This window comes from Melozone crissalis, unplaced genomic scaffold, assembly GCF_028551555.1.
Source record: "Melozone crissalis strain CALT ecotype California unplaced genomic scaffold, PUWL_Pcris_2 ptg000063l_1, whole genome shotgun sequence".
NCBI classification, from domain to species: Eukaryota; Metazoa; Chordata; class Aves; order Passeriformes; family Passerellidae; genus Melozone; species Melozone crissalis.
In genome coordinates this window covers 10995878-11012788 of record NW_026535841.1, presented here as the reverse complement: position 1 = coordinate 11012788, position 16911 = coordinate 10995878, and the positions used below count along the sequence as shown (strand labels likewise).

At 44.5% G+C, this 16911-nt stretch overlaps 1 protein-coding gene across 1 annotated transcript in view; it reads left to right on the top strand.

Moving 5' to 3' along the window:
• The window catches only part of GRK3 (G protein-coupled receptor kinase 3), a 58875-nt gene that overhangs the window by 15181 nt on the left and 26783 nt on the right, over window positions 1-16911 (top strand). The window contains exons 3-6 of the mRNA XM_054288556.1: window positions 12134-12207; window positions 14660-14761; window positions 15574-15648; window positions 16550-16611. Coding sequence (XP_054144531.1) covers window positions 12134-12207; window positions 14660-14761; window positions 15574-15648; window positions 16550-16611 — 313 coding nt within the window. The remainder of the gene's footprint in view (window positions 1-12133; window positions 12208-14659; window positions 14762-15573; window positions 15649-16549; window positions 16612-16911) is intronic.

The window sequence follows — 16911 nt, the reverse complement described above, 5'->3', positions numbered from 1 at the left end:
TCAGCTCCAGTGCCTGTGCTGAATCATTAATATTTTGCTGTAGCCTGGCAGTTGCAAAATAAGCAGAATTTTAAGCAACCAAACACAGCCTGACTTCAACCGAGTCTCTTTGGGGGCAGTGAAATGAAGAAGTCCCTTTTTTATTTTTTTTCTCTATAAAAAGAGAAGTCAAACAGACCATCTTCTATGTAATGGATATTTCTATTTGTGTAATTGAATACTTTTCATTACCTGTTACAGCGAGGACTGTTGCAGTTATTTTGATTAGTTACAGCAATTACAGTTAGGTAACTGGAACCTTGGAAGGATTAGATCGTTCTCTTTTTTTCCCCCATGTTGGTAGTAGCCATTAAAGCTGGAATTTTAGAGCCCACTTTCATTAACATTTTCGTTTCTGTGCACAGAGGAGAGGTTTCCTCCTCCTCCTCTCCCCGGGTACAGTCAGAGCAGGACTTGCCCTGGATTACCTGGAAATGAGGAGCAGTTCTGTGAACGCTGTGCAGGAGTTTCAGTTCATTCTGAAGCTAAAATAGGATTTAAAATGGGATTTTAAAAAAAGATTAAAGCTAAACACGACTGTTTTTAACAGCAGACTTTGCATCACGCTGGAAAATACAGTATTTCCTTTACTGTGGTTGTTCATTTAAATTTGATTGCGTTTTCTAGCGGGTTCTTTGCCACTCAATTAGCTCTGTTTCCAGACATTAGCATAATTGCTTGTGGTAAAGTACCTGCAGTTTTAGGCGAGCGTTTTGCGAAGGGCTGTGAGGAGAAGGATGGGGAGGTAATTAAAACTCTAATCACCTTTTTGTTCTGCTCCTTGTGTCTTTGGCTGGGGGGGGATGTGGTGAGACCGCGGGTGGGGCAGGTCCTGTGGGGGGAATCTCCATCAGCCTGATCCAGTAATTCTGCTGGATCTTCCCTGGTTTTTCCTGTGATAATTTTACTGAGGATCCATCCAGCACTCCCTGCTTTATCTTTACACACCGACTATAAAATGCACCGAGCTCCCCAGTTTTTCCTTGGCAACTGCTCTAGATGAGAACTGGTTTGTTTCTTATTTCATTTTTTTTTTTCCCCCAGACCTAAATTTTTCCTCACAGCTCTAGGTCACCTTTTTTTTTCTTTTTTTCTTGTTTTTCAGTATCCTTTCAAATGTAAAGCCATGCTTTGATCAGCTGTCTGATCCAAGGGCTCTGATGTCAGTATGGATGTTTCCCTGTGCATGTGTCTAATTATGGTGCTGGTCTCATCACCTGCAAGTGTTTATTTTTAGTGAGCCCTAAAATCATTTTAGGGTCAGTGCTTTCCTGCTCCCACTGCCAAAGCTTGGCCCAAATTCCCTTCCTGCCAGGTGTGCCACTGCAGGGAGCGACAGGGGCAGCTCTGCCTTGGAAACCAAACCCTTTAGGATCAGGATAAGAGCAGGAAGCTCATCAGGGATGGAAATGGCTCCATCAGATTTGCACAAACAAGTCTGTCCCCTGTTTGCATCCCTTCCCTCAGCTCTCATCCCTTGGTGCTGGCACCGCTGTGTGCCCCCCGAGTGATGCTCCACCACGATCTGGAGCTCTCTAAGAATGTCCTGGTGAGTCAGAGGACATGGAGCTCACAGAAGCACCCAGAAGAGTGCTCTGGCAGCCCAGCCCAGCCGGCTGTTCCTTCAGAAGCTGCTTCCTCCACAGCAGAAGCCTCTTGGGGAAGTACAGCCTGTCTCGAAGCCGAGTGCGTAACCACCTTAGCCGGTTTTCTTTTACCACATCCTGTTTGCTACAACACCAGATTAGGAGTTTCTTTAGAAAAAGAGGCGTTTTGAGGGGTTTTGGAAGCATTCAAGGCCAGGTTGGGCAGGGCTAGGAGCAGCTTGGCTAGTGGAGAGTGTCCCTGCCCATGGCAGGGGGTGCAGTGAGATGGGATTTAAGGTCAAACCAAACCATTCTGTATATCCAAATATATGTAAATATCCATAATTTACATATGGAATCCACTCTGCTTCACAGCAGTGTGAAAATTGCACGTGGAGTCCTTGTCACGGAGAGCCCCTGCCCTCAGAGGGCAGGTGGGAATGAGCAGATCAGGGGCTGCTGCAGCCAAGGCCTTCAAGGGAACCTATGAGATCATAATATTGCTTTGGAACAGGATTATCCTGGTTATTAAATGCTTTGGAGCAAACTTGCTGCCAGTTACAACTCAGTGACTCTGGGCTTTCAGACAAACTGGGAATGGAGTTGGGTTAGAAATCCTGGGATGTGATCTTGGAGCATCCACAGCTCCATGGTTCAGCCTTGGCTTCTCTGGTGACTCTGAGACCGTGGTGAGGGCCAGCAGGCTGCTGTCATCTCTGGAGCTGGGGGGACGTGGCAGTTCCTTCACACCCTTCTCGGTTTCTCATCTCTCGCACGGCCGTTGGGGCTGGGGGAAGGATGAGAACAGGACGTGTTTTAGCTGGTTCAGCAGCTGCTCTTGCTGCACTGTGAGTTTTGCACCTTTCCTAGGAAGTAACTTGCTTTATTTTTTCTCCCCCTGAAGGTGGCTTAGTTTTTTTTTTTTTTTTTTCTTTGTGAATTAATTAAAACAACTTGTAGTTGACGTAAGAAGTTACAAACCTTTTTTTTTTTTTTTTTTTTTTTTTTTTCCTTATTTACCATCCACTTTCGCAGAGTGAGGGATGATCTTTCTGAGGTGATTCATTCCACTGTCTTCCATATCCTCCTCAACCAGATCCAAGCTGGAGGTTTTCCCAGCAGGAGGGAGAAGCATTTTGCCATCTGCATCAGGGGCTGGTTCCAACCCACGGGGGCTTTGTGGGGGCTCTCAGCCCCTTCCCTGCTCCCCTTGTCCTCACCCAGCTCAGCATGGATCATGTTTGTTCTGCAGCTCCTCAGCTCAGCTTCCAGAGAGCATTTGGTCTGTTTGGTAGCTCCTTCTGCACAGGGAGTTTTTTTTTTGTGCCTGCCCTTCTAATTTTCAGGGAAATGTGCTCAGAATGACCCTGCTGGCTGCTGTTTCCTCCAGCTTGGTCAGGGACAACTTTCTGTTAAAAAAAACCCAAAAAACCAACAACCAAAACTGGGGTGAGAACAGCTACAGCAGGGGGTTTTTTTTGGTTTTTTTTTTTGGTTTTTTTTTTTTGGGGCAGTGAATGATGCTTTCTGTTGCTTCTTTCTCCAGTTAAGGATTCATATTTCATTATTTCAGAGCTTTGGTGCTAATCATTAGATAGGAGTTAAAATCTGTTGAGAAAAACATTCTTGCTCTTCCTCTTTCTGCTGGCACCGTGCTCCCTGAACTGCCTAAAAATAACAGGCTGGGAAAAGTGACTCCCTAGAGCATTATTTAAGCTATTGTTTAATTTAAGCAGAAGATCTATGTGCTGTTGGCATTGTGGACTAATTAAATAGTCCTCTGAGGAAATAACAATGAAGGCTATAAAACTTGGTGGGGAGTAAAGAAAAGCACCTGAGTTTTTGGCTGTGAAGTGAGCAGGGATGACTTTTCTGAGCTGTATCACGAGCACTGTGATAAATTTGCTCTGTCCTGGTACTTTGATGTTAAATAATGTGCAGCCAAGTAGCAGGGACATTGTTACTTGGTGGGTTTTCTGTAAAAGCAGGGGCACAGGTTGTTTCTGCAAAGTGGTTTTATTTTGAGGTTCTGGTCCTGACCTGGCAGCCACCACACAGAATTAGTCACCACCAAAATTAGGAAGTTGTCTTCCAAACAAAAAATTACATTTAAAATGCTGTTTGAAGACTGATCTTCTTCTTTCTCATGGTATTTTATAATTTTCAGCACAAGATCAGCCTGGGATGTGGGATTGTGGAGAGGCTGCAGGAGGTTCTGTGGAAGCCCCTCTGTCCTTGCTCAGTTCTGTGATCAGTTAAAAACAACACAAGAGCCCAAACCACAAGGAGACATCGGAAACTGTGTGGCTACAAACTGAAACAGAAACCGTTGATGTGAGATATTTCACAGGGGATCTGCTCCTCACACCATTCTCTGCCTGCCCCAAACAAGGCTGGGGGTGTGGGGGGGACAGTGAAAGAGAAAATCTGAGCCTGCTCTGAGCCTCCTAAAAGTTGCTCTGGTTTTCTGTTTGCAGTGTTTTTTTCACCAAATGAGTGTTAGATTTAAGATCTCTTTATTATGTCATAATTTCAGTGTTGCTGGAAGCTGCATTTCTTTCAACACCCTCTTATTTTGTGGTAAAATAAAGTGATACTTGGCATGATTTACTTTGAAGATCATTTTGAGGGGTGTTGCTGAAGCTCCTGCTGTAGATTTTATGTGCATTGGAGTTGTCTGGCTTGGTGTCAGGGATAAAGAGTATCCAAAGGCACTACCAAAATGCATCTATTCATTTTGGATTTTCTTTTGATGGTAAATAATTGAGTATTTCTTTGATGGGCTTCAGGCCTGATCTGCCTGCCTGCCTTTGTGGGGGGGTTGAAGATGCTGTGTTGTGTGATTTCCCAGGGGAGCTGCAGATTAAATCTGAGCTTTAAAATAGGAAAAAAATATATACCCTATCATCTGGAACGTCCCATGTTGGATAATGTACACATCCTGGTAGATTAGCATTTATATGCAGTGCAGTTGTTGGGAGATAGAAGGCATGGGGAGAAAGTCTTTATCTCAGCAGAGCAGTGCAATTACACGGTTTTTGGGTTAAATTATCAAGAATTCCAGGCAAACTGGCAATTTTGAACTGAAGTAGCAGCATAGGAGAGAAGAGGGGAGTGTTAAGGAGTATTACTCTATAATAGAGAGAACAGATAAGGAATTATTTGCATGGCATTTCCCTTGGCTGTTTCTAGAGAACACACACAAACACAAGCACACCTGCCCTGCTCTGCACCTGCCAGAGGTGTGTTTGCTTTGCCCCTGGAATCCTGTAGGAAAATTCATTTCTTTTGCATCAAAAGGGCCCTGGGTGGTTGGTTCAGCCTTCTCCAGCCTCTTCTTGAGCTCTCTTTGCTGTGGCTTAAAATTATGTGAGGGAGGTTTAGGCTGGATTTTGGGGAAAGGGTTCTTCCCCTGGCGAGTGCTGGGTGCTGAACAGGTTCCCCAGGAATGGGCACAGCCCTGAGGGAACAGTCTGGGATTGTTGGGGTCTTTGTGCAGGGCCAGCAGTGGATAATGATCCTCTGAGTCCCTGCCAGATCTGGATATTCTGTGATTAACACTGTGCAGAGTGCCTTCCATCCCAAAGTGGTGTTTCCTCTCTGCTTGGCCTCACTTGAGCTTTCTTCACCCCTTCCTGGTGGAATCTTCTCCTTGTGCCCCACCGCTGTTCACGCAGAGTCCTGATTTCCTCTTCTTCCCAACCCAGCAATTCCTCAGTCAATCTGAAACAGTTGCACTCCCATGGAGTTTTTATCAATGTGTCTTGAAACAGTTCACAGCTAATTAAGCCTCCGAGCGCCACTGAGAAGTAGGGCAGCGTTGGTTTGCCGTGTCTGTGAGGCGGCATGGTAACAGCTTTAATGAGCTTTACCTGCATGGCTGTAAAAGCTTTATTAATATTGGTAATAAAGCAGATTCCCTGGGCCTGCCAGTGCTGCTCATTCCCATCGGTGGGATCAGAACCAGCAGCAGCCAGTAGAATCTGAATTACTGGAGCTATTAAGTGTTTTCACTTTTAGCAGTGCATTTAAGGGATAGAAAGGTCAGAGGTGCAGAGCAGAGGAGCTGGAGAGCTCTGGTTATCAATTACCCCATTTCCAGATGCTTTTATTGATCCATACAGCATTTCTCCTATAAAGAACATGGGCAATACACCTGACAATCCCCTTCCCTGAGTGTCCTGTCCAGCCAGGGCCTCTGTGACATCCTGCTGTCACCTGTGTGTCCATGGAGGTTGGATAGGTGGGCTCAAAAACATGCAAACCAGTTTCTTATTGTTTCTAGATACTTCTACCCCTGATTTCTGTGATTAAAAGAGGAAGAGCAGCAGAACCATCTGTGTCTGAGCCTCCAGCTCACAGCAGCTTTCTCAGAGAGCCAGAATGAACCAGAGGAAGAGTCAGAAATTCCTGCAGCAGAATCAGCTGGGCTCTGTCACTGTTGTTTTAGTGGTTTTGCTGCTCTTTACCTAAGTGCTGTGTGTATTTACTAACTGGATACTACTGGCTTTGTGTTTTGGTTTTGACCACAGCACAACAGTTCCTCGATGCTCTGCCTGAACAATTTGGCTCTTCACAGTGGTTCAGATATTGAGCAGAGTTTGCTGAGGCAAATGCTGGCACCAGGGGCTTGAGAACACCCTTTTGTATGGAGTTATTCCATGTTTTCTTTATCAAATGATCCTGTCACCTTGCTGCCACTAAAAACCACACCTGGATCTCAGCCCTACCTGAGGAGCAGAGCTGCATTTCCCAGTGGGGTTTGTGTGTTCAGTCATTGGTAACAGTGAAATTCTCAGCTTGGAGCAGGGTAGAAGGAAAAGTGTGTTTCTCAATAATAAAGGGATATTGGCTTGTATTATGTAATTAATTTTAAAATCTTTATAAAGGAAAAAAAATACTGGTCAGGAAAATAACAACTTTCACATCCTTGGTAGGGCCTGAATTGTGATGTGAGGAAAGAACAGATACAACAAAGCCCAATCCACCACCATGAGGTTTTTAGGCTGCTCCTGGTTTTTAGCTTGCTGGTACCTTCTATTACCAGTTGCAGAGGGCTGTGAGTTTCTTCTGTTTACAAGTGAAGAAAAAAGAAAACCTTAAGTGCTGTGTATTCCTTGATGGGATTTAGTGAAGGGATTTAATCACATTCTTTGTTACAACTGATGGAAAAGAAAGCTTCTATTCTGTGTTTAGTGGTCCTTTTTAAAATTAGAATATTTTTGTGTATTTCTGTTTAGTGTTTTTACTCCTCCATCTTCTAGAGGAGCTTTTTCTTGCGTAAAACCCACTTTTTTCTTTCACCTTTGGTATGTTGAATGCCTTTGATTTTTTACTTCAGTCAGCTGGAATCTGCATGTTAAAGGACACCAGAATATGAAGTAGTAAATATGGTTCAGAGCTAAGTTTTCCCCATTATTTTCTCTGCATGGCTTTAAAAAATGATTGATCATACATTCAGTATTCAGAGCTGCTATTTCCTGGGGATATTCAGAAAATCCCTGAGTGCTTTGTGTTGGAAAGGACCTTAAAGCTCATCCAGCTCCACCTTCCACTATCCCAGGTTGCTCAGAGCTCCATCCAACCTGGCCTTGGACATTTCCAGGGATGGGGCAGCCACAGCTGCTCTGGGCAGCCTAAATAATGATAATTGAGTGCTTTCAGTAAATCTGTGTGTTCACTGCTTGAGATGCTCTACCTGGATCAAGCTTTTGGGATTTGACACAGAATTTGTGAATATTCCTCCATTCTGTCCCCAGTGTCAGTGCTGGATTCCTCTTCCTGCAGGAATTCCAGGCATGCACAAGTCTGGTGTTTAGAAAGAGGGCTGATCAAACTTCAACAATGATTTCCCTGGGTGAAAAGCTATTGGAAAATAGGCCTGGAAATAAAAAGTTTTTCTCTGATGACGCTTAAAACCTTTTAGCCAAAGCTTATTTTCATATAATGATTTCTAGACCTCATTAAACAGGCTACCTGGCAACTTGCAGCCTCATTTTGAGCTCAGTTTGGTTCTGTTCTAGGGAAATTGTTCTGTTCTCCTCACCATTGGATGCACGTCCTCATGAAATACAGTTTGTTCTTTTCCCCTGCTTTCCATGCACAGGAATATGTTTCAGTCTGCTATAATGTATTTTTTTTAATGCAAAGGGAGTGAACATTAGGCTCAATTAGGAAAGAATGGAAAAGGGAAAGGAAAGGAGTGGAATGTGTGATGCTTTCTGGGCTGGGAGGATTCTTGTGGCTTTGCACCTTGCCAGAGCACAATTCCTACACAGCTTTCCCCGGTGATCTTTGTTCCTGGAGAGGGAAATTGGTGGTTCTCTCAGTTGTGGAGCTCTTAGGTGGCCTGAATTGCTGTGTGCTGTGTCAGCTCTGTGTGGGCACTGCACAGAGCAGCAGTCTGAGCCTGGCCTGGTGTGACAATTGCAGCCTGGTGGGAATCACAGGTTTTATGTGGTTTTTTGAGACTTTGTCCCAATGTTTGTGTCTGTGACCCAGATCTGTTCCTGGTGCTGGTGGATCTACAGGTCACTGAGGGCTGTTTCAGGAGGCTGAACACACCCGCAGCTGGATTTAAACACAGCTGTGCTGTAATGTCACTGTGGTGTGGCAGCTCTACATAAGTGACATTCCTGGGGAGGAGATGCCCCAGAATCCCAAAATCATTTGGGTCAGGAAATTCCTCCAGAACCATCGAGTCCAACCTGTGCCAAATCGCCGCCACTGAGTGCCACATCCAGGAATTCCTTGGACATCTCCAGGGATGGGGACTCCAAACCCCTCTGGGCATTGCCTTGCAATGCCTGACCACCCTTTTTGGGAAGAAATTCCTCCTGATTTCCAGCCTGGCCCACCTTGGTGCAGTGTCCTGACAGGAGGTGCAGTGTATGAGACATCCTCTGGCCGTGGTTTCTTGCTGTTATCCGAGCTCACCGAGCAAGAAAGATCATGAGACACATTTTGGAATGGCTGAGATTGGAGTCCTCCAAGTGCCCTGAGCAGGGACAGAGCCTGTGTGGCAGCCTTGAGCACCATCCCACATTCCCAAAGCTTTTCCTGCCCGGGAAAGGAGCCCGTGTCTGGTGCAGATGTCACTGCTGCTTTGTTTGTCAGGGTTCTGTATTTATACACAGCACATTTTGGGAGGATTTGGAAACAGCTTGGTATTTTTGTTCTCTAATTTGCTATTTTGCCTACTAGAAAGAGGCTACATCAGCGTTTTGGACCACGTTCAGGCCTGCTGTAAATAGATGCAGCTTCCTTTCAATCAGTGACATTGTGAACGCTTGTATCGGGGCTAAACGTGGCTATTTTTAACTCTGCTCTCTCACCTAGTCACTCCTGTTTGCTTTAATAAGATTTTTATTTACTCCTGTTAAAAGGTCACTTGAATCTGATGCTCATAAAATTCCAGTTAGAATTAGATAAGTCATTTTCTCCGAGTGTTTTATGGTGGAGTTCCTCGTTGTTGTCCTGTTTTATTTTATTTATTATTCCGTGCTCTCAGCTGCCTGACAGGGATGAGGAGGTGGTGTTGTGGCTGCAGGTGACCTTTAGACTGCTGGAGGAGGCAGAGGCCAGTGCTGGCCCCCGTGGCTGCTGCCCTGGGGGGACATTGGGACAGCCACAGACAGGAAAATGCCACAGAATAGAAAATGAGAAGGTGGCTTTAATCCTGCTGAGCGAGGCCACATCTGGGCTGTGCTGTTCAGTTCTGGTCTCCACTGCTCAAGAAATACAAGGAGCTCCTGGAGAGGGTCCAGTGGAGGCCACAAACGTGATGAGGGCTCTGGAGTGTGTGGCTGGTCACCAGCAGCATTTGTGTTCTTTGATTGTGGGAAGGGCTGAATTCTGGAGACAAAAACTCAGCATCAGGGATGCTGTTGATAAGAGTCAAGATTTCATGCAAAATTCCTGTGCTCATGCTGGAAAAACACAATTATTTGCAATAAATACTGAAGTAAACATTCATGTTCTGTCTTAAAGAGATGGGTTAACCTGGTTCCCCTCCTTGTGCCAGGGACCTTGTCCAGCTGGGGATGAGCTCTGTGAGCACCTGGTTATGGCTGAGCTGCCTGACCTGATTCTGCTCTCCCCACCAGCCCATCCCTTCCTGCTTGTGAGCCTCTGCAAACCTCAGAGGTGGCCTTCATCCCTCCTTGAAAGACATTTTGCCTTGGTAATTAGAGTCAGTGCAATTCATGGCGCTTGGCAAATTTGTCTTGGGATTGTAAATACAAAGCTGAAGGGGAAAATGGTTGTCCAGAGGCTGGAGCCCAGAGGAGCTGGGTGCTGCCTCACACTCTGTGTGTGTATTATTGATATCATCCATCACTTTGGTGTTGCCAGAAGAAGCTCTTAAAAAATATTTTTCCTTTCCCTTAACAACCAGTGATCTGGTTGTTGCAGAAATTATATAGTTATAGCAGAAGGAATCTTTAAAGCCAAAGCTGTCAGCATCTTTATTTCATAAATAATTGCCGGTTCTTTTTAGCTGTTACTTAACGCTATCATTTTATTAATTCCTGCTTTCTGTTCCTGGGCTTATTTTTCTGTGTGCTGTTAACTGTGCTTATTGTGCTCCTCGTCAGCTCCCCCTGAACTTCTTAAAACTCCTGTCACTTACTCAATGCTGCATCTGTCACTTGGTTGTGCCATTATGTGAGAGCTGCAGTTTCTGGCTGATCATTTTTCACTCAATCCAAGAGCAGCAGCAAAGGAGGAGATTTCCTTTGTGCTGCAGGGGAAGTGCAGGGTCTGTTGATAGAATGGGAGGTCGGAACAGAAACAATTCCAGTCTGGGGAATCATTAGGCTCTAATTTGAATTGTAGAATCACTGAATGGTTTGGGTTGGTGGGGACCTTAAAGATCATCCATGGGTAGGAGCATCTTCTACTATCCAAGGTTGCTCCAAGCCCTGTCCAACCTGGCCTTGGACATTTTCAGGGCTGGGACAGGCACAGCTTCTCTGAGCAACCTGTGCCAGGGCTTCAGCACCTTCACAGGGAGTGATTTCTTCCATTTATCTCATCTAAATTTCCATTTCAGTCTGAAGCCATTCCCCTTGTCCTGTCACTCCAGTTGTCCATCTTCCTCCTATGATAAACTCCACAGATTTGTTAGACAGAACCTGTAACTTTTGATGCAAAATCCCTCTCCAGCTTCTTTGTAGCCCCATCAGATCCTGGAATGTGCAGTGAGTTCTTTCCCCAACCTTCTCTTCCCCAGGCTGAGCAGCCTGAGCCCTCAGTCTGTATATTTTGGGTATATCTGGGTTTTTGCAGTGCAGTGCCAAGGGGCCTCAGGGAGGAGCAGCCCTGTGTCCTGTGGCTGCATAAGCCTCTGATTGTTCCCTGTGCCATGGGCTTGGGAACCTCTTCTTTCTCTGCCATAATTAAATTGAAAAAGTTTGGAAAATACTGAGCAGGGCTGGAATGTTTGGCGTGGCCCTGCTGGAAATGTGTGTTGGTATATTTTCACACTCCTCCCACAGTTGTCTTTGTGGTTTATTGTTGTGTTTTTTTGTTGTTTGTGGGTTTTTTTGGGCACCAGCCAGGAGCTGGGACAAGGCCAGGGATTTTTCTTTCACTGCATTCAGAGCTGTTTGTGCCACTCTTCAGTCTCTTAATTACCCAATCTTTGGTTCATTGTCCTAGAAAAGTTCAGTCCATTCAGCAGGATTCTGCTCCGTGCCGCTGCTGGTTCCGTCATGTGGGAAATAAGGAATTTGAATCAGCTCCCAAAGTTTCACTTTTTGTCCTCAAAAAGCCAAGTTGGCAAGGAGAGGTGGAGGTGCACGGTCTGGCTGAGGAAATGGGGGACTTTGGGTGGCTTTGGCACTGACGGGGACATTTGTGACACAGATTGCTGTGTGAAATTCCAGGGTAGCAGGTGCCAGCTCAGAGGCAGGGAAAGACAGAGCTTCCATGGGATGAGGCTTGTGACAGTGCATTAAAATGCTCCTAATGGAAGATTCTCATCTGCAGCCTGCTGGGGTCATGCTCTAAATTACTTGCAAAGGAACTGTAAAGACCCTGATGTAATTTATTGAGCAATAAAACCCATTAGAGGTAACATGAACCGGTAATTCTGAAATGGGAGCGCAGAAGAGGTTGTGCTTCAGCAGTGAAATGTAGGTAAATCTCTTACAAAAAAACCCCAAAACGTGAATAGTGTCTAGTTTTTACTGGGGAAAAAAAAAAAAGAGAAGAAAATGTGGTCTGTGAAGAGGAACAGGATATTTTTGTGCATTATGGAAATGCCTGATCAAATCCTCAGCAGGTGGAAGCAGTAATGGGCTTAATACACCTGTGGGAGGTGAGGCAGGCTTGGGATCCTTTTGTGCTGGAAATGAAGAGCTGGAATCACAATCCTAAACTTTGGCAATTGGGGATGCTCACACAGATTTATACAGCCCATGGTGGAACTCAGGTGGTTTCATGAGCCTTTTTACAAGTGTAATGAGACATGTTTTTCTGATTTTTTTTTCTGTTTTTCTTTCCAGGATTTTTGCTCTTTAAAGACTATTGCATGAATGAGATCGATGAAGCTGTCCCTCAGCTGAAGTTCTATGAGGAGGTAAGTGCTGGTGATGGAGCTTTGGGGCTGCCCTGCTCCATCAGGGAGTGCTGAGAGGGAAGGAGAGGGACATTGCAGCAGTGTGGACTGGTAGAAGAGGATCTGGGATGAATTTTCTGGTGTTGGGGTGACACTGAAACCCTTCAGGTCCTTCCCAGCAGTTTTTCACCTGTGGAAAAGGCAGCAGGGGGGGATTGTGGAGGGATGAGGGGTGGGAGCTGCTCAGATGGTTCAGGAGCTGCTGTGGCAGAGGGGACACCAGAGGTGGCTTCAGATGGATGAGTTGTGTCCCTTGTCAGGAGATGCACAGTGCCTGTCAGCTCCTTCACTGGGCAAGGCACATCCCAAAGGATCAATAATTCCAAGGAATGTCCTGGCCCTCCCCAGCTTTTGCTGCTGCAGGGTCTGAGCTCCATGGCTCCATTCAATCATTCATTCCCTGTTACATTTGTGACACTGAGTAAAGCCCCGGTGAATCCTGTCCCAGGTGCTGATTTCAGGGCAGACCTGCCCGTGCCTGATGCTCAGGGTTAATTAGAGCTGGGATAGCCTTGGCTGCTTCACTCATGAGCTGAGAATTTAACTTTTTTCCTTGCTATCAGCACCAACAGCTGGTATCAATTTGGAGATCAGTCCTCAGCAAGGCTCCATTCCCTCAGTCAGATCAGATACCTGCTGTCAATAAAGAATCTTTTTCTATCATTTCCATCTCTTTATACACTGAAGATATCACTGTCATAAGTAATCCAAAAAGGCCTGTTGTACCAGATTATTTAGCAAGATATTTTTGGCTGCCTCTTTATCTCTGAAACAATTCAAAATTGTATTTTTAGGTTATTAGCAAAATGTTGCCTCAAAAGAATTTCAGTGCTTTGTCATGTACTTCTGGAAAAATCCCATTAAAGATATTTAAAGAGAGGTTCATTGTGTTTTCCTCTGTGACATACCGGATCCAGGAGCTTTTCCTTTTTTTTATATATTTGATTTACTTGCTGCATTTATTACACATAGAATAATCTGAGTACATTGCTGCATTAAAAATTGCTTGATGTAGAAGAGCTCTGTACTCCAGGGATTTCATATCACTGCAGCTGGAGTCACGATCAGGCATTTAACAGGATGAGTGATTCATCCTGATCGGTTTCAGGAGGAAAAGAAAAGAAATTAAAAAGAAAAAGAGGGGAAAATTGGGGAAAAAAAAAAGGGAAAAAAAAGAGATTCTAAATACTTGAAAACAAATGCATTCTGATCCCAGTTTTTGAGGAGATCCTTTTGATCTCTGTGGGGCTCTGCTGAAACCCCTGAACACTGACTGAGGAATTGGGTCCTTTAACAACCAAACATTGAGGGACAGGAGGTTGTGCTCAAATAAGACAATCAGATATCCATCAGCCTTCCTCCTGTACTGCTAATTATTTTGTGTCATTGCATTAATTAAAAGTGTTTCTTGGGCAAAGACATTTTGAGTCATTTTAATTATAAATTGGTATCAAGGGGGAAGCAGCACAGATGGCAGATCGGGGTGGGACTGGTGCCTTATCATGTCAGCAAACACCAGCAGCACAGCTAGAAAGATACTGACTTTAATTAATGTTCCACCTCCAGAGGTAGGTTGGTTCCAGTTTGTCTCTTGATAATTGGATTTGATGATCTTGGAGGTGTTTTCCCAAGCTGAGCAATGCTGGGGTTGTGCGGCACAGAGCAGATCTGCTCACTGCCAGGGATCTGGATCCAAGGGTTTCTCCTGGAAGGTCCAGAAAGCCAGTGCTGACTCTTTCCCCTTGCATCTTTTTTTACATTTTGTCACTTCTGGAAGAGCTCTTTCCCTAAATATGCTCCAGAGGACCCTTGGACTGGGTGAACTTTCTGTTCTGGAACTGGTTGTCAGGTTTTGTTCTGTAAATGAACTGTCTGGGATTGCTGCTGTTTCACCTGGAACACACTGATCTCCTACAGCACACCTGAGGAAACTTGATGTATTTTGTAAAACTGTCTTTTAGCCACTTTTAGGGTTCAGATCCACAGTGTAGCTGAACTATGTGAACATTTTGAAATGTGCTTTATATTCTTTCTTGGACATTTCTACCTGATGTGCTGTGATCAGGGAATTTTTGGGTTGGAAGAGCCCTCTCAGCCCATTGAATCCCACTGTTCACTCAGCACTGCCAAGGCCACCACTGAGCATGTCCCCAAGTGCCACATCCAGTTAAATCCCTGCAGGAATGGGGATTCCACCAATGGAACGGGACTCCACAATTGGAAAATCTCAATATTAAAGGGAAATCCCACCATAACCATGCTGTCGCAGGTGATTTTTCATCAATAAAGAAAACAATAAAATAAAACTTCAGCCCAAGCCAAAAATAAAATTTCAGCCCAAGCCAAAACTCTTTGTTTTGACCCAAAGAGTGAGAAATCCCAAGGAGATGTGTGGTGTGTGCTTGTGCTGCAGATCAAGGAGTACGAGAAGCTGGACTCGGAGGAGGAGCGGCTGTCGCGGAGCCGGCAGATCTACGACACCTACATCATGAAGGAGCTGCTCTCCTGTTCCCACGTGGGTATCCTGCCCTTTCCCCCCCTCCTGGCAGCAGGAATTTCCCTTTGAAATCCAGGATCTGGGGTTGGCCAAATTCAGAATGATGCTTTTTTTATTTTTATTTTTTTTATTGAGTGTAAAAGTTGAGGCGTGCTGCGATTTTCATTTAACTTAGTGGCACGCAAAGGAAGTGTTAGGAAACTTTCCTGGTTTATGTTTCTTTAGTGTAAATGTCTGTGTCCAAAAGGATGAAATAAATGAATTTATTTGTATATATATGTGTATATATATGTGTGTGTAGAGATGTGGCTAAAGTCACTGAAAAGACCCATTTCCTCTAGCTGAAGTTTGGGCCCATTGATCTGTTCTTAACAGTTTCATGTGCTCTCATTTGAAGGAAGGATTTGCAGGTGTTTTATTCTGGTGGTGTCATGCTTTGGGTGGAGGGTTTAAGCTTTTATTTTTTTTTTATTTCCCCCAAAATGCATTATTTTATTAGTAAAAAGTTCATGAGTGCTTCTGGCTCTGGAGCTGTGCCTGTAAATGGGATTTTTCATGGATTTGTTAAAGGAGGATCATCACCCCCTTTGATTTTTGCCTTCCTCCTCCTCTTCTTCCCCTCTCCTGCTTTTCTGCTTCAGAATAATCCTGTTACTGGATCATTCTGCACATTTCACACAATTGTCACTGTAATATACCTGTGGGAGGCCCTGTTGATTCCCCTTGGGGTCGGTGTTTCTGTGTGGGGAAAAGAACAACAGTGCTCTGACCTGAAATGAAACTCTTGACAGTTCCAACTGTTTGAAATCTTCCTTTTTCTTTTCCAAAAGCCTTTCTCAAAACAAGCTGTAGATCATGTACAAACACATTTAGCCAAGAAACAAGTGCCAGCCAGCCTTTTCCAGGTGAGCTTTCACAGTCTGAACATTCAGCTTCTCTGACAGAAAGTGACTTTTTAAATACTCTTTAAAGAGACTGAATAAATGGGACCGGTACATACTCTGTGCTGTAAGTTGGATTGAAATGCTTTTCCAAGTCAAAATCACAATTTACTCTTGTTATCTATAATATTTCCAAGCACATTTAGAAAAGCAAACTATACCTTGGTGTGTGAACAGAAGAATTTTTATAGTTGTGTAATTTTAAGCCATTAAATGATTTAGAGTAAATCACTTTCCATCAGGAAGATGCTCATCCTGTCAGGTTGAACTGAGCTGCAACAGTGGAGAAATAGTCTTAATCCATCATGGGGGTGTTTGTAAGCTTTAAGTGTCTTTTATCTAAATCTGATGGATTTTTATGTGCTGAAAAATGTGGAGGTTGCCCTTGCCTGATGTCTGCTGTGCTCCTGAGCTGTTCTGGTTGTTGAAATTGGTGATTGCAGTGCTGGGGGATGTCTCAGCTCTGCCTGGGGGGGGGTTGGGCCCTGGCACACCCAGGGGAGGGATTTCCCTGGAAAAAGCCACCTGGGATTCCAAGGTGCTGATCTCTCAGCAGGGACAGGGAGGAGAGAAGCACAACAGGGATGAGGGAGCAGCTCTGGGAAGTTTGGATTCCACAGGGGTGACAATTTATTGGTTAAATACATTTGAAAGAAGAATTTTTTGCCCCCACACCCCTTAAGGTTTTCTAGCTGATTTTGTGTTTGACTTCAGGGCAGCTGCTCAGATTCCAAAAGGCAAATAAAGCTAAAATGCTTTGTTGAGGCTTCTTTAGGACAATCCAGGAGCTGTGTGTTGGATGGGATTGAAAAAAGCCATTTATTGTCTGCTTAAACACTAATTGTGTTTCCTCACCCTTTTTTAGCCATATATAGAAGAAATTTGTGATAGTCTCCGAGGAAAAATATTTCAAAAATTTATGGAAAGGTATGAACATGGAATATTACCTGAATTATCTGCCTGCTGTAGTGGGAAACCAGGTCCTTTCAGTACTGCTGTAAATAAGGCTAAAAATGTGTATTATTGCATGATTAATCAAATTAACCCAGCTTTGTGGGATATCCTGATCAGAGTCAGGATTGTGAGTGGAACAGCTGGAAAGCTCAGGGATTTCTGAGTCAGGGCACACAGAGGTTGGAGTTTGGGCTGAGAAAAGGCAGAACTGGGGTTTTGGGGATGTTCTGTGTAATAAAGAATTGAAGGCACAAGTTTGGCTCAGCAGAGCAG